Below are 22524 nucleotides of genomic sequence, written 5' to 3' on the forward strand. Positions count from 1 at the left end.
GCAACACAAGGCTTGTTGTAGCCCAGGGCAACACAAGGCTTGTTGTAGCCCAGGGCAACACAAGGCTTGTTGTAGCCCAGGGCAACACAAGGCTTGTTGTAGCCCAGGGCAACGGAGAAGGGGGAAAATGTGCGCTCACACACGGCAGCTGGATGCAGAATCTGTGATGAGGGATCAGCTCTCCTTTTAAGGGCGTAAGAACATACAGTGTCCTTTCACTTAGGCGCTTACTATTCCTAAGCCCGAGCCCGGGCCGTGAAACATCCCACAATAGACTCCGCTGCTTGAGTCTATCAACCTGGAGTTCACCCACACCTCAGTCAGCAAACAGAGTGTCTCTCTATAGTGCTGTTGATGAAGGGATTTCCTCGCCCTGCCCAGGGGCAAACAAAAGAGCCAAGCCAGTGAATTGAGACCCTCCATACCGTACTTTGCTTTCCTTCTATCCTTCCAATGCTTTTATCCACAGATGAAGAGGTTTAGAGAAAGCTGAGGAGAGAGAATGGAGTCGCCTTCCAGCTACAAGCCAGATCGAGACTCTCTCTACTCCCCCACCTTCATTGTTTGGGAAACAAGCAACCATAAGGAAAGCAGAAAAAACAACCATAACAGACCTGGAGACAGATTGGGGGCGTAGAGACATAGGTGCTATCTGTGGTGTTCTAAAAGGATGACTGGTAAATGGGTTAAGCCTTTTCCATATATATTTGATGTGGCCTAACGGTGCGTGGTGCAGGAGCCTCAGAGCCTTGAGGAACTCTCCTGCAGCACCGACTCTTTCCTCTGCCGATGCCGCTCTCCTACCTGGACTGCTCTGGGCTCGATTTGTTTGCACTCGTGTTTCTCCCAGCCTGGGCCTTGGTTAACATTTAATTCTGCCTGGACAGATACAGGCAGGAGCCTGTCAAAAGCAGGGCCATCAAATAAAGGAAGGGGGATCAGGCGAGCCACCGGCAGGATCCGGCTCCAGACACACAGCAGATATTGGGCCGCTGTCTCTTTAATGAGCCCTGAGCTGTCTGAGCGAACAGAACACGCTCTGCTCTGCCTCTCACCTCTCCAGCACCAGCCGAGCAGCGCTTGCATCCTGTCAGCCAGGAAAGCTGTGCGCCAGAAACACAAAGTTCAACCCTGCTGAAAGCGCCGCCGATACATGAGAAGGCCTTAAATAAAACATGGGAATCAATCCTGACACATCGCAGGGAAGGTGTTTTCACATCCGTGAGTAACACAAGGTAGGGGCTGCTGTAACGAGACGAGTAACGCTGTAGCTGCAGCGAGGGCCAACAAGACAATCAATGAGGAATGACATGACACCAGCGCTAATGTCCTTGATTAGTCTTGCTGTGCGAACAAATGAAGCGAGGACCTTGACATCTCACGGGAGAGAACAGCGCTCCAGCAGGAGTTGGAGGCGGTCTGATTATATGAGCTGGTGGTCAGGACACGTACTGTACATCCTTCAAGGCATGTTTGAACCCTGATGATTGACCTTGCAGAAAACCAGCATTCATCTCCAGAAGAAAACATTCCACACAGGTACGTGTTCTTGTACATGGGGGTCCAGACTCTCTCTATGGGGGGCAAACCCCCACAAGCCCCCCCCCATAACTCGAACCCTGATTCCACAATGGGATCACAGAACATTGGAGCTGCTGTCAGATTAGTAGGGATGGGCTTTTTTGTGTGCAAAAACACTATTCAAAAATCGCTGGGATGATTATTATTCTAAAAAGAATTAAAGAAAAATAGGGAGAGGGGGTGACTTTGGCACTCTAATGACGTTAGGTAGCCAGACTACGTTAACATCGTTAGCATAGCTTCCTGACCATAGCCGAGATGGCCCAGGGAATAGTAGACAAAATCTCCGCTTTTTTTCATGCAGTAACGAGCCTTGAAACCTTGTGGCTTTGCCAAACTCTTAAAGAGAAAGGTGAGGGTAAAATCAAGGGAAAATGTAAAAAAAATAAAAAAGAAGAAGAAGAAAAGACAATTGTCACATAAAGGTATTGGATTTTAACAATATAAATACATTTTAACACATTGACTGCCAGACGTTTTTTTTTGCTGTAGGTAGCTTCTGCCAAGCCGTTTTTTGAGGATTATGGCTCATTTTATAAGAGCCGAGGATTCGTTTCAGCTTGGAGTTTGTGAACATACAATATCTCAAAAGTACTAATAGAATGTGTACTTTCTCTGTCTAAAAGAGTTAGTTTGTAGAGTTAGTAGTTATGTAAGCATTAGCAGTTGAATACAGCATGGTTTTAGCGTGAAAAAGAATATTCAGAGATAAACGGCTTTTTGTGAAATTGGATGGAACGGTCACTTTAACCATTCATTTTTGGCTCTCTCTCTCTCTCTCTCCCTCCCCCTCTCGCTCTCTCTCTCTCTCTCCCTCCCTCTCGCTCTCCCTCCCTCTCTCTCTCTCTCTCTCTCTCTCTCTCTCTCTCCCTCCCTCTCGAGTTGCTTCAACTCCGCCCTCCGTGGGCGGACAAGCTTGTCACCAGTCAGTGCTTTGCTGCTCTCCTGTGCCTGCATGTCTGGGCCGCTGTTTGAGGAAGTCGGGATGGACTCGCTCGTTTGGAGTTTTGGTTGAGAGAAGCTTTTGCGATTCTGGTCATATTTATGCTGCGTGTTTCAAAGTGTGTTCCTCCACCTGTAATCTATCACCCGATCATAGTAGATCGGCTGAATCTATTATGTAAATTTGCAATCCCGCATCGCCAGCAATCAGCGCGAAAAGGAGAATGGCTGGGCTGAGAATGGCTTGACAAGTTAAAAAAATGCTTTCCTTTCTCTAGCCAGGAGAGCACTGTTGCCACTTAGTGGGTCGGTGGAATGGGTTGTAAACGTTCGGTGGCTCCAATAATTATATAAGAGATGTAAAAGGCTTAGATGCACAACCCACCGTCAAAAAAAAAAAATCGATGCCAAAAACGTGTAAACACGTTGTTGGCAGGGAACAGCTGGATTCTGAAAACGTGTTCATACGTTGTTGGCAGTGAATGTGTTAAATAATAAAAACGACTATTCGAATATTCGAAAATCATTGCCCATCCCATAGATATTAGTCATGTCAAAATGATAAATCCAGGCCTGAAGACTACATGGCCAGGGCAGCAAACTAGATTTTTTAGAACAAGATAGGAAATCTTAGGGCTTGGCAATATTGTATAACATTGATATTGCAATAGATTAGATAGTGTCTGGTATAAACAAGCTTTTGCCACAGTATGGGTATTATTTAAAAATGAACGGTCTATTTGAAATTGACTGTCTGGTAATTAATCAAAATAATATAAGCTGGCAGCAAAGCTTGGTACTCGTTGGCTGAAAGGTACTTGAGGGTAAGTGTGGTCCAGAGGTGGGCATGTGTTGGGCGGGTTTAAAATAAGTGATAAGACAAAGTCAAACAAACGCCCTGGAACTGGAAGCATTTTGTGCTGAAGCAAGGGAGACTTTGCAGGAGATGATTTTAAATTAACTGACCTTTTAAAAGGCATCGCTAATCTAGTCACACCAAACAGCAATTTATGAGCGGGGAAATGTTCATTTACTAGCAATGAGCATCTATCAATCATGGTGACAGAGGTGTACACTGGGGATAGAAAATGGAGAGAATTAAGGGAGGGGAGGAAGACACAAGAGAGAGTCTGTGCACTGAACTACGCCCCCTGATAAGGGAGGAGAGAGAGTCAGAGAGACAGAGAGAGAGAAAGAGAGAGGGAGAGAGAGAGAGGGAGGGAGAGAGTCAGACAGAGAGAGAGAAAGAGAGAGGGAGAGAGAGAGTCAGAAACAGAGAGAGAGAGAGAGAGGCTTTAAATAATAACATCCTATCACTAATGTTTCATAAAAAGCTAAAGCTTGGGCAGACAAACAGTATCAATCACAAGTGGCTAGGGGCCTCATTTATGAGCCAAATGAAATCAAAGTTTGACCTGGCTGCTCTTTGGAAGTTCTACACGCCCGTTCCAGCAAAGCCATTTGTGTCCACCTCTGGCTAATTACGAGCTAAAGAACAAATCGCACTATTTGATTTATGCGGTGGTCAGAAGGGTAGCAAGGTGCAGCACAAAAATCACAGCAGAACACATGCACTACTCTCTTATGTGCTCAGTCTAATGGATTATAATATGCATACATGCATATGCATATCAACCAGCAAAACGGAGATGATGGCGACTGCTGGTGGACGTGCTTCTGAGAGCCTGATAATTGTATTTTTGCTTGGCAGTGAATGAGCCATTGTAAATGCCTAAAAACCACTACACATATCACTATATCTATTTTCTTGAAGGGCTGGCTGGCTGATGACAAGAGGGAAAACAGCCAAGGAGTGAAGCGGCACATAGGGGCTGTGTCAGCCGTCTGAAGAGTCCCTCAGAGTGTGAAGCCTCGCTCTCATGCTCCAGAAAAGCGCTTGAAAACAAAACAAACGCCACAAACTTTCTGTGGCTCTCAACACAAACTTTGGCTGGTCCCCCGGGACTACAGTATCGACATGGTCGAGGACGCTTAGCTTTGCCCGCCCTTTCCTTTGTTGTTCTCCAGTGCTGGCTAGACCCCCTGCCTGTGCTCTGGGCTAGCACATCAAACAGCCTAATATCCTATATGCTGCAGCCAACCGGCTGCTCAGGCCACAGCTCTCTGCCAGCCATCTTTTGCATATTGTACAGCCAGGGCTAATATTCAACACTGAGGCAAAGCATGTGACAGGCTTAAAGCCTGAAAGAGTGTGTGTTCAAAGTGCACACATGTGTATGTGTGCGAGAGACTGTCATGTTTGAGTGTGTGTGTGTGTGTGTGTGTGTACTGTATGTGTGTGAGTGACTGTCATGGTGTGTGTGTGTACGAGTGACTGTCATGTTTGAGTGTGTGTGTGACGTGTACGTGTGTGTGTGTGTGTGTGTGTGTGTGAGTGACTGTCATGTTTGAGTGTGTGTGTGACGTGTACGTGTGTGTGTGTGTGTGTGTGTGTGTGTGAGTGACTGTCATGTTTGAGTGTGTGTGTGACGTGTACGTGTGTGTGTGTGTGTGTGAGTGACTGTCATGTTTGAGTGTGTGTGTGTGTGTGTGTGTGACTGTCATGTTTGAGTGTGTGTATGTGTGTGTGTACTGTATGTGTGCGAGTGACTATCGTGTTTGTGTGTCTGTTTTGGGGGGGGGGGGATGGGGTCCATGTCGCCAAGCAACTTACATTTTTCAAGCGCATCCATCGCAGCTCCCATTTCCGCCTGTTGGATGCTGGATTAAAAAGATTGAAAATAGGAGAGACAGAGAGAGGGAGACAGAGAAGAGAGAGCGAGGGAGACAGAGAGGGAGAGGAGAGAGAGACAGAGAGAGGGAGAGAGACAGAGAGGGAGAGGGGAGAGAGAGGGAGAGAGACAGAGAGGGAGACAGAAAGGGAGAGGGGAGAGAGAAAAGGTCTTTAGCATACTGAAAATGTCCCTTTTTGGAAATGCTGTCAAAAACGGGCCCAATATTGAGGGGATTATCCAGAGCATTTTTTCTCTTTATAATTTGTTTTGAAAGAGCCCTTTTCCCCGACAAGCCCAGGTAACACGGCTCAGCCATCTCACAAAGGTAAAGGTAAGCCTATCGGTGGCTCTGTGTTTACGCCTGCATCTCAGCACCCCCTCTGTATACATTATGCATTACATGATCATAGACGAGGGGTGTGTGTGGGGGTGGGGGGGTGGGGCAAGTCAAGTAAATACAAAAACAGTAAGCTGTGAAAGATCCTATGGAAGGGACAAACTTATCGCCAGCTTAGAGCGAGAGGGAGCTCTTTCAAGTAGGGTGGGGGGTGGAGGGGATTTCCAGTTGGGGGGGTGGGGTGTTTGATGGTGTGCTGTCTTTAAATTTAAGTTGACTAACTTAAATAAGTTTTTAGTTATTAAGTTAAGTAAAGTGAGTAATTTGTAGTTCTGGGAAACTCTGACAGAGTGAGAGTTCTTCCGGTTGTGCAATCTTTGGTTTTGGATTCTGCGGCAGAGTGAGAGGTCTGTCGGCTCTCTGCTGCAGTGAGATCTTTGGCTGTTCTCTTCCCTCAGTCTAGTTGATCAGTCAATTAGTAGGCTTCAGCTGAGCAGATAGCAAGAAAGACGGTGCATTCCATGTTTCTACTGAATTTACATTGCTTCTGACACGCTTCTGCCTTGGAGACTATTAGTCTGTAAGTAACATGTGGAATTATTGTCAAAGGCTTGCATTTTAGCTAACAGTTGCAGCAGTAGCTAGCTCGTTAAAGATTGACTGGGGCTGTGTGGTAGCTAAACTGTGTTTTTATACATTACATTGCTGTTTTCTTTGTAGTAATTGTGCATTTATGTGATTGTGTGTACCTCTATACTTACCGTTTGTGTTATTTACATACTGAGTTATTTTCTTCTGTCATGTTTCAGTTTTACAATCAAGCAAAATCCAATTCAAGAGGAAACCAGTAAAATACAAGAAAAGTCTAGCCTTGTGTCTTTATTGTTGGATTTTAATGTAAACTGGCTGTCTAGCTTTGCAAGAGTACATGCTGCAAGGGCAGCACAGATGGATTTAGGTTTCATTTCTCCTTGGCTCAGCTTTGTCGTCACCCCCACCACCCTGAAAGACACACACACACACACACACACACACACACACACACACACACACACACACACACACACACACACACACACACACACACACACACACACACACACACACACACACACACACACACACACACACACACACACACACACACACACACACACACACAAGCCCCTCCCCCCTCCCCTTCAATTAATCCAATCTCAGGTAGAACGAGAACCAGACCAGGGTTCCCACACCTCCAGGGTATATGCAGGAATGCTGAAGTTAAATTGAATCCCTTTTAAGACCTTATTTTTTATAATATTCCCCCCCCCCCCCCCCCCCCCCCCCGGTATCCTGGTTGCTGCTCCACCCTCTGCTGAACTGGGGAGAGCCTCTGGCTCCATGCTTCCTCCGAGACATGGGCAGTAACCAGCCGCTTCTTTTCACCTGACAGGGGAAGCTTCACCGGTAGGACATAGAACGTGGGAGGATCACGCTATTCCAACGAGTCCCCCCCCCCCTCCGAACAAGCGCCCCAAACGACCAGAGGAGGCAGCACTTCAGCGCCCAGGATATTGCATGTTTTGGTGTGGGGTTCCTATATGAAGGAAACGCCCAGGGGGCACGGGAAGAACATGCAAACTCCACACGGAAAGGCCCTTTTGACGACCCCACCCGGGCGGTGGGCACTCGAGGACATGCGGACGGGCACGCACTCCTTCAGCGCTCACAGCATCCCAGGTGGGAATCGAATGCAGGACCTTCTAGCTGTGATGCGACAGCGCTACCACTGCGCCGCCGTGCCCCTAAGACGTTTTCAATGTATTTTAAGACCTCAATGCCATTTTCTATACACAGATTTTGAGAGTGCAAAACTAAACAGTCGTTTGCGATAACTTCTATGGACCACTGCAACAATACAACATAATTCAGATAGCCCAGGAGGGAACCAAAGCTCAGAAGAATAAATTGGTACTAGACCCTTCTTGCAATAGCAGAACCCAGAGAGGTGTAGAGGGAGGGGAGATTGTCCACTAGTTAATCGATCGCGGATGGCGTCGTTCTCTCAGATGGATTAAAATAATAATAATACAAAAGCTAAAATGGGTCACCAAATATACTTTGGCAGTCATTAATATAGCTGGGCGGCCCGCCTAAGTAAAGTCTAGGTACAGTGACTAACCCAAAGGCAAGGTTTATTAAAAGTAATAAAAGTAACACACTAAATAAAGGAAGGGCAAAATAGGGGCAAAAATAAATAAATTCACGCAAACTTTTAGCGAACCAAAATGTAATACTTCATAAAATGGTGATTACGACTTTGCATTTTAAGACCCCGTGGACACGATGACCTTCTTAAGCATCAAATTCAAGCACTTTAAGGACTTTCCAGGCCCAATTCCCTCAAATTCAAGGACCCAACGTGGCATAGTTTGAGACACGGATCAAGGTTAATTACTGTTACGACAGAATTTTTATAATGAGAACTAGCAGGCTTTACAGAAGCTCACAACAATTAAAAAGAGAGAGGCTTGAAAGTGTTTACAATTCTCAACTGTGCTGTTACACGTAAAAAATCAAAATAACTTACATTTCTATTCTTGCACAACACATATACATTCAAGCACTTCCAATGTCTATTTTCAAAAACTTTCAAGTCCTTGCTTTTCTTTTTCTCAAATTCCCAAACTTTCAAGGAGCCGTGAGAACCCTGCCAAATGCACCCCCCTCCCTCCAAACAGCACAGATGCACTCGTCACAGATTCCTCTCCTGTACAAAGTGATGTTTCCACGGCACAATTTACGTCAAATCGATAACGAATCGATTCATTTTCATTCCGCATAATGTCTCTCCCAATAGAATAGGCCAACGGGAGCTTAATTGCTATAATAAACACCATCAATAAAGCGCAGCCATTATTCTGGAGCCCATTAGCGGTGTGTTGAGGAGGAGAGCGCCTGTGGTCTCACTCACCTCGGGCCTTTGCCACAGCCTATCCGCTCCCCTTTGAAATACACAGCGACGGTGTAGGTCCGGGCATGAGACGGCCCCACTGTCTGCAGGGTCCTGCAAATTCAACCAGAGAAAAATATGGGATGAGGAGGAGGCGGAGGAGAGGAGAAAAGAGGTGGGTTGAGCAATGATAATACCCAGGAGAAGGCTCAAGGACACTCGGTGACATTGGCCTTTTGAGAAATAACAAGAGAAAGGAAGGGGGGAAAAAGTTTTCAATTGGAGCAAATAATTGTGGGCTGAGAGGAGGGCAGCAGTGCTTTGATTGACCGGCGTGCTTTGAGAGTATAGAGAAGCCATCTGAGGGACATATAAACAACAGGCAACAAATATGACATGTTGGGAGAGAAATCGAAATAAAAGAATTGACAATCTTCTTGGAGAGACCCCGGCTAGCTTTTGAAGTGCTGGGAGGGTAAACAATCAAGACAAGAGAGAAGGCCAGAGAAAAATAAGAGACAGGTGACAAGTTAATACGACTTTGCCGCTAACTTACACGTTTACTTCATATTAAACATTCAAAAAACCATTTCAAACCACTCATTTTGTTACATTTCAGCAGGGAGACGCATGCACAAGCCAGCAGACAAAACTTGGGCGATGTTTGAAATGTTAACATTAGCATGAACATCTCAGACCCCAGCTGTGTGTCACCTAAATTATTCACAGACAATTTACTTATTTCAGGAGGGCAATCCATTTTTAATGCAATGTGGTCACTTATGACACTTTATCAATAATTCAGCCCCCTTTCTCACTGACAAACGAGGAAGCGTGTGGCATGTGCGGAGGAAACGGAGGCTGTTGTGTGCGTCGCGTCGGCCAAGTCTCAACAGGGAAGGACACGTCACTTGAAATTATCACGCTGCTCAAATACAGAAGTTGTCAACTTCAAGGGGAACTCAAATGCAGATCCAGAGATGTTGTTTCTGCTCTCTCTCTCCCTCTGGCTCTGGTGGCTGTACAGTACATACACAGATGGACGTGTGTGAGGGGGAGAGAGGCAGCACGGTAGGGGGTCCATACTGCTCCCGGTAGCACAGCTCCAGCTGAACACTAAAAGCAACCATTTGCCATTCTCTGCACAATGACCATGTATGAGTGTGTGCGTGTGCATGTGTGCTCCCTGGTGTGTCAAGTGTAACGTGATGGAGGCGGGGTCTGGATCTGTCATCAGCCAGACACTTCCACCAGGAACACACCAACCCAACTTCAAAGAACTAGCGGCAATGAAGGCCGACTGTTGCATGGCCTCACGCCGCCTGTGTCACAGCCAAGAAGTTGCACTTGAACACACCACAAAGACTACAGCCGACGGTCAACTAGTCAAGTTTAGGCAGTGTGTTCGGAGGTACTTCAACAGCACAGCTAATCATTTTCAACATGGAAAATGGTCGTACCCCTAAACAACCCACATCCCCCTAGCCACCCCTCGGACCACGACTCTCTACGACCTTTGTATGCCTAGCTACGGCCCCTTTTCCCTAGCCCCACATTCTTGAGTCCAAGTGGACATTTGAGCCAAATTTGAAGAAATTCCGCCATGGCGTTCCTAAGATATTGCATTAACGAGCATGGAACGGGCGGTTGTGAGGTCACAGTGAACTTGACCTTTGACCAGCAAAACCAAATCAGTTCATCCTTGAGTCCAAGTGGGCGTTTGAGCCAAATTTGAAGAAACAAATTCCTTGTATGTAATCTTGCATATTGTGGCAAGAAAAGTGATTCTGACTCACCTTCTATTCCTGTCTTTTGTACTCTTGTAGACAGATTCAGACGGTAGCAGACAGTCAGAGACACTCTTTCGTAAACATCCAATTCAAGGACTTTTCAAGGATTTTTCAGGCCCAATTTCCTCAAATTCAAGGACCAAACGGTGTAGTTTGAGACATGGATCAAGGTTAATTACTGTAGCAACACCGAGTATTTGTTTAATGAGAACTAGCAGGCTTTACAGAGGCTCACAGACAACAATTAAAAAGAGTTAGGGGGAAACAGCGCGTGAAACAAGGACGCACAGACGGTGGGAGACACATGCAGACAGCAGAACGCAATCTATTTACCAACACCAAGTAATAAAATATATCAAAAGAATTTAGATTTCTATAAGAGTTGTTTCTACAGTATTCTTGCATACATATATATAACATATATATAACATATATATAACATATAAATACAAGCACTTTCAATAACCCACGTATCTGTATTTTCAAAAACGTTCAAGGCGTTGACCCCCTACCCCCTAAAAATCACAAAATGTCAAGGCCATGACCCCCTACCCCCTAAAGATCACAAACTTTCAAGGCCTTGAGACCCTACCCTACCCCCCCAGATTTCAAAGTCTGACATAATTTGAAAGCTGACAATCTGCACTTTCATAATCTGTAAAAAACTGAAAAATGACCTTGTTACTCAAACACCAGTCTCTGTCACATAATGTTCTATATTCTGAAATTTTTTAATTAAAATGTAAAACAAAAAAGAACAATACATTGCTTGCTTGAGTGAGTGAGTGAGTGAGTGAGTGAGTGAGTGAGTGAGTGAGTGTGTGTGTGTGTGTGTGTGTGCGTGCTGAAACGTTGAAATTCAAGTCACTCAAAAGCTCTATTTGTTCGGCGGTCACGTTCCTGTGGGCGATAAGAGTTGGAGGGAAGTGTTGATGGCAATGTCAGAGCCGTGCTGTGTCAAAACACCCGCATCCACCGGGCAGATAGACAGATTAATACATTGACAAAACAACTCTGTAAAGAGATTTGAATAAATACGACAGAGAGAGAGGGATGGAGGCTGGGAGAGACAGAGAGAGAGAAAAAGATAATCAATTAAACTCTGAATTGTACAGTATTGGTATAAAATGTTCCATCTACAAATGCCCTCTTGTGCCTCAACACGACTCCCCCCCCCTTTTCTCAGACACACTTGTTTGTCAGTTTCCATGGTGACAAACACACTGCTTTGAGGCAGCTCTCAAAAGCGTTCTGTCAAATGACACTTGCTCCTTGACCTTTTGTCAAATAAGAGGTCTCCTTGGACATGTTTATCGTAACATCAGAGACCTTTACACAGCCATTCCCAATGTTCAGAGAGCAGCGGCGAGGAGAAAAGCCCCGTCAATGATGTTTGTGCCATTTTTAGTTCTCTAAATGTTTACTGCGCCCGGCGTCATGTCGGCCTGAAGCCGTCTGAATAGAGGAGTTTGGGTCATGGTCATGGTGTACTCTGCAAACCTGTGTGTGTGTATGATCATGTGTTAGGGCTACAAAGACACATCAGGGCTCTATGGCTGCAACTAACCTTTGTTTTCATGTCGAATAATCTGCAGATTATTTTCATTGTCGATTAATCTGTCGATTATTTCTCGATTAAACGATAGTTGTTTGGTCTATAAAATGTCAGAAAATGGTGAAACATTTCAATCAGTGTTTCTCAAAGCCCAATATGACATCCTCAAATGTCTTGTTTTGGCCACAATCCAAATATAGAATTCCAGGTACTGGTAGCAGTTCAAATGTAAACGGTAGCTAACCCTTCAGGGACCTTACTTGTATAGTGGGATGTCAGGCTCCTTGCCCTCAGTTCTCAGGGTCAAACAGCACTGCTGCAGCTGAGACTTGGAGTCATTCCAGTCCTGGTTCAAAATGAACTCCTGCAACACACACACACGCGCGCACACACACACACACACACACACACACACACACACACACACACACAGTTATAAAAAAAATCAGCTGCAGTTACAAATTCTCCCGCTCTCTTATTTCATTCGAGCCATGGAGCACCCCCACACACACACTCCTCCACATGTTCCCGTGCACTCTCCCCTCCACATGTTCCCGTGCACTCTCTCCTCCCCGTGTTCCCGTGCACTCTCCCCTCCACATGTTCCCGTGCATTCTCCCCTCCACATGTTCCCGTGCACTCTCTCCTCCACATGTTCCCGTGCACTCTCCCCTCCACATGTTCCCGTGCACTCTCCCCTCCACATGTTCCCGTGCACACTCCCCTCCACATGTTCCCGTGCACTCTCCCCTCCACATGTTCCCGTGCACTCTCCCCTCCACATGTTCCCGTGCACTCTCCCCTCCACATGTTCCCGTGCACTCTCCCCTCCACATGTTCCCGTGCACTCTCCCCTCCACATGTTCCCGTGCACTCTCCCCTCCACATGTTCCCGTGCACTCTCCCCTCCACATGTTCCCGTGCACTCTCCCCTCCACATGTTCCCGTGCACTCTCCCCTCCACATGTTCCCGTGCACTCTCCCCTCCACATGTTCCCGTGCACTCTCTCCTCCACATGTTCCCGTGCACTCTCCCCTCCACATGTTCCCGTGCACACTCCCCTCCACATGTTCCCGTGCACTCTCCCCTCCACGCTTTCCCGTGCACACTCCCCTCCACATGTTCCCGTGCACTCTCCCCTCCACGCTTTCCCGTGCACTCTCCCCTCCACATGTTCCCGTGCACTCTCTCCTCCCCGTGTTCCCGTGCACTCTCCCCTCCACATGTTCCCGTGCACTCTCTCCTCCACATGTTCCCGTGCACTCTCCCCTCCACATGTTCCCGTGCACTCTCCCCTCCACATGTTCCCGTGCACTCTCTCCTCCACATGTTCCCGTGCACTCTCTCCTCCACATGTTCCCGTGCACTCTCCCCTCCACATGTTCCCGTGCACTCTCCCCTCCACATGTTCCCGTGCACTCTCTCCTCCACATGTTCCCGTGCACTCTCCCCTCCACATGTTCCCGTGCACTCTCCCCTCCACATGTTCCCGTGCACTCTCTCCTCCACATGTTCCCGTGCACTCTCTCCTCCACATGTTCCCGTGCACTCTCCCCTCCACATGTTCCCGTGCACTCTCCCCTCCACATGTTCCCGTGCACTCTCTCCTCCACATGTTCCCGTGCACACTCCCCTCCACTTGTTCCCGTGCACTCTCCCCTCCACATGTTCCCGTGCACACTCCCCTCCACTTGTTCCCGTGCACACTCCCCTCCACATGTTCCCGTGCACACTCCCCTCCACTTGTTCCCGTGCACACTCCCCTCCACATGTTCCCGTGCACTCTCCCCTCCACATGTTCCCGTGCACTCTCCCCTCCACTTGTTCCCGTGCACTCTCCCCTCCACATGTTCCCGTGCACTCTCCCCTCCACATGTTCCCGTGCACTCTCCCCTCCACATGTCCCCGTGCACTCTCCCCTCCACATGTTCCCGTGCACTCTCCCCTCCACATGTCCCCGTGCACTCTCTCCTCCACATGTTCCCGTGCACTCTCCCCTCCACATGTCCCCGTGCACTCTCCCCTCCACATGTTCCCGTGCACTCTCCCCTCCACATGTTCCCGTGCACTCTCCCCTCCACATGTTCCCGTGCACTCTCCCCTCCACTTGTTCCCGTGCACACTCCCCTCCACATGTTCCCGTGCACTCTCCCCTCCACTTGTTCCCGTGCACTCTCCCCTCCACATCTTCCCGTGCACTCTCCCCTCCACTTGTTCCCGTGCACTCTCCCCTCCACATCTTCCCGTGCACTCTCCCCTCCACATGTTCCCGTGCACTCTCCCCTCCACGCTTTCCCGTGCACTCTCCCCTCCACGCTTTCCCGTGCACTCTCCCCTCCACATGTTCCCGTGCACACTCCCCTCCACATGTTCCCGTGCACTCTCCCCTCCACGCTTTCCCGTGCACTCTCCCCTCCACTTGTTCCCGTGCACTCTCCCCTCCACTTGTTCCCGTGCACTCTCCCCTCCACATCTTCCCGTGCACTCTCCCCTCCACTTGTTCCCGTGCACTCTCCCCTCCACATCTTCCCGTGCACTCTCCCCTCCACTTGTTCCCGTGCACTCTCCCCTCCACATGTTCCCGTGCACTCTCCCCTCCACATGTTCCCGTGCACTCTCCCCTCCACATGTTCCCGTGCACTCTCCCCTCCACATGTTCCCGTGCACTCTCCCCTCCACATCTTCCCGTGCACTCTCCCCTCCACTTGTTCCCGTGCACTCTCCCCTCCACATGTTCCCGTGCACTCTCCCCTCCACATGTTCCCGTGCACTCTTCCCCCCACATGTTCCCGTGCACACTCCCCTCCACATGTTCCCGTGCACTCTCCCCTCCACATGTTCCCGTGCACTCTCCCCTCCACATGTTCCCGTGCACTCTCCCCTCCACATGTTCCCGTGCACTCTCCCCTCCACATGTTCCCGTGCACACTCCCCTCCACATGTTCCCGTGCACTCTCCCCTCCACGCTTTCCCGTGCACACTCCCCTCCACATGTTCCCGTGCACTCTCCCCTCCACGCTTTCCCGTGCACACTCCCCTCCACATGTTCCCGTGCACTCTCCCCTCCACGCTTTCCCGTGCACTCTCCCCTCCACATGTTCCCGTGCACTCTCTCCTCCCCGTGTTCCCGTGCACTCTCTCCTCCACATGTTCCCGTGCACACTCCCCTCCACATGTTCCCGTGCACTCTCCCCTCCACGCTTTCCCGTGCACTCTCCCCTCCACATGTTCCCGTGCACTCTCCCCTCCACATGTCCCCGTGCACTCTCCCCTCCACATGTCCCCGTGCACTCTCCCCTCCACATGTTCCCGTGCACTCTCCCCTCCACATGTTCCCGTGCACTCTCCCCTCCACATGTCCCCGTGCACTCTCCCCTCCACATGTTCCCGTGCACTCTCTCCTCCACATGTTCCCGTGCACTCTCCCCTCCACATGTTCCCGTGCACTCTCCCCTCCACATGTTCCCGTGCACTCTCCCCTCCACATGTCCCCGTGCACTCTCCCCTCCACATGTTCCCGTGCACTCTCTCCTCCACATGTTCCCGTGCACACTCCCCTCCACATGTTCCCGTACAGTCTCCCCTCCACGCTTTCCCGTGCACTCTCCCCTCCACATGTTCCCGTGCACTCTCCCCTCCACGTTTTCCCATGCACTCTCCCCTCCACGTTTTCCCGTGCACTCACTTATTTGCACACTCTCTCTGAGTGGCTCTCCATGCGTCTTGGCGGTGGGTACAAATCACAGGCTACTTAAGACAAAAGCCAATCCCGGGCCAGAAATAAAGAGCGTCTGGGAGTCTCCCAGGTGTGCAGTCCTGATACATTTCTCTTATCCAATGGGGACTTCTAAAAGCCCTTCCATTAACAGGGAAGCAGTCTGGTCATAAAAAGGGAGACTTTAAATCCAGAACTGTCTGCTCCTATTAATTTTCTACAAAGAGTGCTTTGCTTCTGTAGCCCACTGTAGCTCTCCTGCTCTCTCCCCCCGATCTCCACTGTTGATGTCTTTGCTTTTATTTTTCTCCATCCCACTTTTCCTCTCTCTGGGGGGCATCTACATTCCGTTAGGATTAAACGGAGAAATGTGGCTGTTTTGAAAGCAGCATATGGTATATTGTATAGCCCTGCCAGGGTTCCTACACATTTTCTATTTCAAAATTCCATACTTCTCAGTAGATTTTTCAGACCACATTTGACATCTCTCACTACATATAGCTAGATGTTTATTATGTAGATAAATCATTAAAATCGACTATCAAGCTCGCTCTGGCCCACCCTCACAGTGGTACATTTTTTTGCTCCAAACACCATGAAAACATTGTATGATTTTTTTTTTTTATTCTTTGAAATCCAGAATTTTATGTTAGAAAACTGAACAGGGGCAATAGTCTGGAAAAAATATTTTACCATACTCTCTTCATTTTTCCATAATTATCCAGACATGCAAATTTAAATTCCACACTTTTCCATACTGCGTACAGTAGGAACCCTTCTCTAGTAAAAGCCACTGCGACTACATAACGAAGATACAGTACACACACGCATAATCACACACGCAGTGCAGCAAAAAATGCGAACACAAGGAACTAGCGTTCATGTCCCTGCTTTTGCCTTTTTATTTCCCTCCAAATTGGATGAAGCAGCAATGTGCAGCGCTGTGGTTTTGCAGAAGGCATGTAAGGAGACGCGCTGGCTGTTTCATGTAAGGAGACGCGCAGGCTGTTTCATGTAAGGAGACGCGCTGGCTGTTTCACTACTTTTCTCTTGGAAGTGGAAATGAGGTGCTCTCTTGCAGCGACCATGACGCAAAGCTCAGCTCCTCCAGAGCTGGGAGTCTCCCCGGAGAGGCGCACCAAGACAGCAATTAGCATGGACATCAGACCACTGCACGGCTTCACAAGGAGACGGTCACGCGCTGCGGGTAACAGTGTGTGTGTGCACATGCCGTGTATGTGTGTGCGCGCGCGCGTACGCCCATTTACGTACAGTATGTGAGATAGTTTGAGTCTTTTTCTACAGCATCTGTGTTAATGGGGAAATAGCAGGCTTACTAAATTGCTGCCCCCTCAAGAGTCCCCTCTCTAATTCTTGTCAATCCAGTGGTGCTTGAGAGCAAAATGTCTCCCCTTCCTCACCTCTAGCCATGGGAGCCTCGAATGAAGCTCACGCCAGTGATCCAACTCCTAGACCACTCTAGAAATGGAGGGCATCTGCAGCACCCAAGCACTTCTTGGATCAATAGTAAAACACAGACAACTGACGCTAACAACCCAATAAACGCGGCCCGACACTGCAGCGATCCCCATTAAAGACGACCACAATAGGGATTCTGAACGATGTTGTGAGAGGCATTCAAAGAGCCAAGCACCACTTCAAGCATTGCGTCAATGCCGGCGCCATTAGGGCATAGCCATTAACTCTACCTCATTATCTCCCCGGCCCCTCCTCTCTGAGGTGCCAGGCACAGCCCCTCCTCTCTGAGGTGCCAGGCACAGCCCCTCCTCTCTGAGGTGCCAGGCACAGCCCCTCCTCTCTGAGGTGCCAGGCACAGCGCCTCATTGATCAGTCAGCGTGAGTGGCGAAGGCCATCAATAGGGGCTCACCTTCAGCCGGGGGAAGAAGCACACGTTCATGAAGGTGTGCACGTACTCCAGATCTTTATCAATGTAGAGGGCTGCGATGAAAGCTGCAGAGAGAAGGGGTGAGAGAAAGAGAGCACTTAAAAACATTGAAGTGGTGAAAAAGGCTGTGCAGTTGATGGGTTGGTCTTTCTTTTCTGCTCGGCGCAAAATGTGGCTTTGTTCACCCCAAAATCAAATGCAGTATACATATTGTCCCTCTATCCCCCCCCCCCCCCCCCCCAGCTAGCTACCGGCTGCTGCTGCTAGCTATATGCTAGCAGGTGTAGTTCGGTCGTAAGACAATAGTTCCAACATGAAACAGCTCACAACAAGGTCTGATCATTATCGTGAGTAGCCGGGTAATGATTTCTGGAAAGACACATTGCGGTTGAGTTTTTCAAATGTATTTTTTGGCGCTTTGAGCACCACAAGCCGAGCGCCATCCAGTTCCATTTAATTGTATTGGAGAGAAGGCAGACATCTCTACGGCCGATATCTCCAAAACTCGGCAACTCACACCAAAATGATCTAGATGGAGAAATATGTATTTTTGATATTGGTGTGCACTGTCTCTTTAAGTACAAATAATACATTAACAAAACCCGAGGATGAGCAGCCCAGGTCTTGGTCCACCCTGCAGTGTGGCTGAAGTGGCCAGATGATATTATAGACAAAGATTTGAATGAATAGTTGCATGGAATATGCATGTGCATCTACTTTTCAGTTTCAAATAATTGTCACATCTGACGGACTAGAATTGAGAGCAACTGCCCGCTTTAACCCTTCAAATGTACAGAAGCAGATTTGAATGTTAAGCGGGAGGTGCTGGGTTCCATCAGTCATCTCTTTGTTTTCCCCCTTCCATTAACTGCCAGTGCATTTCCTCGTCTCCGTGACTAAGAGAGTGGGACGGAATTAGAGAGGTAATGAGAGAGTGGGACGGAATTAGAGAGGTAATGAGAGAGTGGGACGGAATTAGAGAGGTAATGAGAGAGTGGGACGGAAGAGAGAGGTAATGAGAGAGTGGGACGGAATTAGAGAGGTAATGAGAGAGTGGGACGGAATTAGAGAGGTAATGAGAGAGTGGGACGGAAGAGAGAGGTAATGAGAGAGTGGGACGGAATTAGAGAGGTAATGAGAGAGTGGGACGGAATTAGAGAGGTAATGAGAGAGTGGGACGGAATTAGAGAGGTAATGAGAGAGTGGGACGGAATTAGAGAGGTAATGAGAGAGTGGGACGGAAGAGAGAGGTAATGAGAGAGTGGGACGGAATTAGAGAGGTAATGAGAGAGTGGGACGGAATTAGAGAGGTAATGAGAGAGTGGGACGGAAGAGAGAGGTAATGAGAGAGTGGGACGGAATTAGAGAGGTAATGAGAGAGTGGGACGGAATTAGAGAGGTAATGAGAGAGTGGGACGGAATTAGAGAGGTAATGAGAGAGTGGGACGGAATTAGAGAGGTAATGAGAGAGTGGGACGGAATTAGAGAGGTAATGAGAGAGTGGGACGGAATTAGAGAGGTAATGAGAGAGTGGGACGGAATTAGAGAGGTAATGAGAGAGTGGGACGGAATTAGAGAGGTAATGAGAGAGTGGGACGGAATTAGAGAGGTAATGAGAGAGTGGGACGGAAGAGAGAGGTAATGAGAGAGTGGGACGGAATTAGAGAGGTAATGAGAGAGTGGGACGGAATTAGAGAGGTAATGAGAGAGTGGGACGGAATTAGAGAGGTAATGAGAGAGTGGGACGGAATTAGAGAGGTAATGAGAGAGTGGGACGGAATTAGAGAGGTAATGAGAGAGTGGGACGGAATTAGAGAGGTAATGAGAGAGTGGGACGGAATTAGAGAGGTAATGAGAGAGTGGGACGGAAGAGAGAGGTAATGAGAGAGTGGGACGGAATTAGAGAGGTAATGAGAGAGTGGGACGGAATTAGAGAGGTAATGAGAGAGTGGGACGGAATTAGAGAGGTAATGAGAGAGTGGGATGGAATTAGAGAGGTAATGAGAGAGTGGGACGGAATTAGAGAGGTAATGAGAGAGTGGGACGGAATTAGAGAGGTAATGAGAGAGTGGGACGGAATTAGAGAGGTAATGAGAGAGTGGGACGGAATTAGAGAGGTAATGAGAGAGTGGGACGGAAGAGAGAGGCAATAGGTCAAATTTCAGCAGGCCAGGGAGGGCCTGGTGTAGCCCGAGGGCATGGTGTAGCCCGAGGGCATGGTGTAGCCCGAGGGCCTGGTGTAGCCCGAGGGCCTGGTGTAGCCCGAGGGCCTGGTGTAGCCCGAGGGCCTGGTTGTTCATATGCTGAAGAGCGGCACTCATTTCAGCGGTGACCTTCCTTCTCTCTGCGTGTCATCATCTCTGCACTGGCTTGGCCTTTGAAGGATATTTACAAAGGCAAATGATACAGAAGTCTTTTTGTCCTTATCCACGTGTGCGTCTGTGTGGGGGCGGGTGTATGCATGGCTGACTCTGCGTCAAGGCCTGCCTATTGAATACTGCTCTTGAAAGCGTCAGTGCGCTCCTGTACTGGATCTGTGCACGCCTGGCCATGTGTGGTGTGCATGGCCATGTGTGGTGTGCATGGCCATGCATGGAGGAACATCCAGTTGGGAAATATCCTTGTTGAACGGGCTGGCAGTGAGCGATATGGAGAAAATAATCTTATCTCTGTATTTTCTATGAAGTGGGCGAAATGTTCAGTTGTAAGTCAAAGCCACATGTGAGATGTCACAAGCACTCTTATTAAAACAAGACTGTATTTGACAAAATACCTCAATGTCAATATAGGGACAATATTGTAGGGATGACTGTTGACTCATATCACGATACCGATATACTGTAATATCTATTGCCCAGCTCTACTAGTTGCGTTTACTTGAGTTATCACTCCCATGCTGCCTTGGAGTGCATGTTTTGGCACTGGGCTAACCATAGTGACACAGGCTTTGTTCAGACTGCAGGCAAATCTGATTTGTTTTGCAACTGGTAACTCACGGCACGTTTTGTTCAAATATGGAACCAAAAGGAAAAGCTGCAAATGCAGAATGCAGAGATGTATCATGTTTGTCTTCATACCACTGGACTGTCCAGTGGCAGTGCAGCATTCCTCCATCGCAGCAAACATCAGCAACAGAGGAGATTTAGAAATGCACAATGTCTCCTTCTCCATTGTTTTTTGTGCCGTTCTGGATGTGACGCCCGCTATAATGTACATAAGGACAGTTTGAAAAGTGTTTTGTGCCCAGAGCGTCAGACTGATCTGTTCACACCTTGCATTAAAATGCGTCTCGTATCCAGATTGTATCTAGAAATGATTGAACCTGTTTATTACATTTACACCTGGTATTAATATGTCTCCAGTGTCCACATTGAGATCCGATCCAGCTCAAACTACTGAACATCACATCCTCCTCTCATTTGCACGCGTAAAAAAAAAAAAAAAAAAAAAAGGGGGGGGGGGGGGGGGGGGGGGCGATGTGAATATCCATCGCTTTCTTGCTAGTAGCTTAGCTCGCTAACTGGCTAATGGCTGCTACAGTACCTCGCTGGTTTGGAATAGTTGCACGCAATTATGTATTTCTACCCAGCTGGTGTATGTGGTTTGACAATGCATTTGTACTTGTGTTCAATGTGGCCACAATACGTCCCTGACCACCTCCGGAGGTGGTTTGGCTGATCGGATCACAATCCGTCCTCAATGTGTTTTGGGGGCATTTACACCTGTACTTTCATGTGGTCAAGCACTAACCGATTGCAATCTGATCACCCAAAACACATTTTAATGCCAGGGGGCCGCATCTGTAGAAATCCAATCTGAACCGCCTTTCAAACCACATACAAATGTGGCTTAAATCTGATGCAAATATTGGTGTCCATGTGTTTCTTTGCTGTTCAGACATGATAAAATCAATCTGACTCCAAGAACATAAGCCTTAGATTGGGTGATGGCTTTGTTATACTCCCGAGTGGAGGCGGACACAGACAGCTGCAGACACCGGCCAACCGGCCACTCTTAGTTATGGGAAGACCTCAAGCTGACATTTCTTCTGTAAATGCCACATTTTCTACCAGCCACTCAAGTAACCAAGCAACAGTTGGACAAGGCTACTGTTCTAAAAAAATGTTTTTAAGACGACTGAAAAAATGTCCTATATCCCAGGAAGGCACTTTTACCAAGCCAGCATAGAGAGCATCCTTGCCTTTACAGTTACTGCATGGAATGGCAACACTTCAGCACAGGACACAGTTGGATAGGGTGGTGCGTGCTGCATCCATAATCATTGGATGTGAGCTTACACCATTAGCTGAAAGCTACCAAAGCAGACTACAAATGAAGAGCCTTAAGATTCTCAAGGACCTCTCTCACCGGGCCAACCAGCTTTTTAAAATTCCTACTGTACCTTCTTTGAAAAGACTCGGCAGCATTGGGACCAGAACTTGCAGGTTCAGAAATAGCAGTTATCCAGAGGCTGTCCGCCCCCTTAACTTCTACTGAGGCACTACAGACGGTCAGGTCTAAGGAAGTCTGCAATATGACAGCTATAGTGGTTGTTTAATACAGTTTTTATCCTCATGGTACACATTTCTTAGTTTATTTTAGTTGTGGTATTTTATTTCGTTTCATGGCGATTTATTGCTTCTACGTTATGTCTTACATTGTGTTCTACTGTACGTTTTTTATGTCTTATGGTTGATTTTACTCATTCTTTGTTGCTCTCTGTGTATTTTAAAGACCCCATGAAATTACATATTACTTCCTGGATCTGATGCATTCCCTGTTCAAACAGGATGTTGGGGGCAGGACATAACGCGTTGAGGGATCTCTCAATAGAGAGCCCCAGGAATGACGTATTGTTGTAGTCGGAACGCGGAAGTCCCGGACTTCCTGGTTCTTCACTGTTTCTGCTTATGGGATTTTTGAATGAGTTTTTGCCGCGATGCTTCAAATAAGGTCTCTGGGCAACGCAAGCTTAATCAAACGTGAACCAGTGTTCAGCGGGATAATCTTCACACATGAGGACCACTTT

General features: G+C 48.0%; 1 protein-coding gene across 2 annotated transcripts in view; it reads right to left on the bottom strand.

The window, feature by feature from the left end:
* The window catches only part of drosha (drosha ribonuclease III), a 215037-nt gene that overhangs the window by 5120 nt on the left and 187393 nt on the right, over positions 1 to 22524 (bottom strand). For both annotated transcript variants that reach the window (XM_083652258.1, XM_083652257.1), the window contains exons 28-31: positions 17478 to 17560; positions 12133 to 12236; positions 8549 to 8641; positions 5198 to 5244 (exon numbers count right to left, since the gene is read on the bottom strand). In XM_083652258.1, coding sequence (XP_083508384.1) covers positions 5198 to 5244; positions 8549 to 8641; positions 12133 to 12236; positions 17478 to 17560 — 327 coding nt within the window. The remainder of the gene's footprint in view (positions 1 to 5197; positions 5245 to 8548; positions 8642 to 12132; positions 12237 to 17477; positions 17561 to 22524) is intronic.

The sequence above is a fragment of the Poromitra crassiceps genome (genome assembly GCF_964638095.1).
Source record: "Poromitra crassiceps genome assembly, chromosome: 2".
Classification (NCBI taxonomy): Eukaryota; Metazoa; Chordata; class Actinopteri; order Beryciformes; family Melamphaidae; genus Poromitra; species Poromitra crassiceps.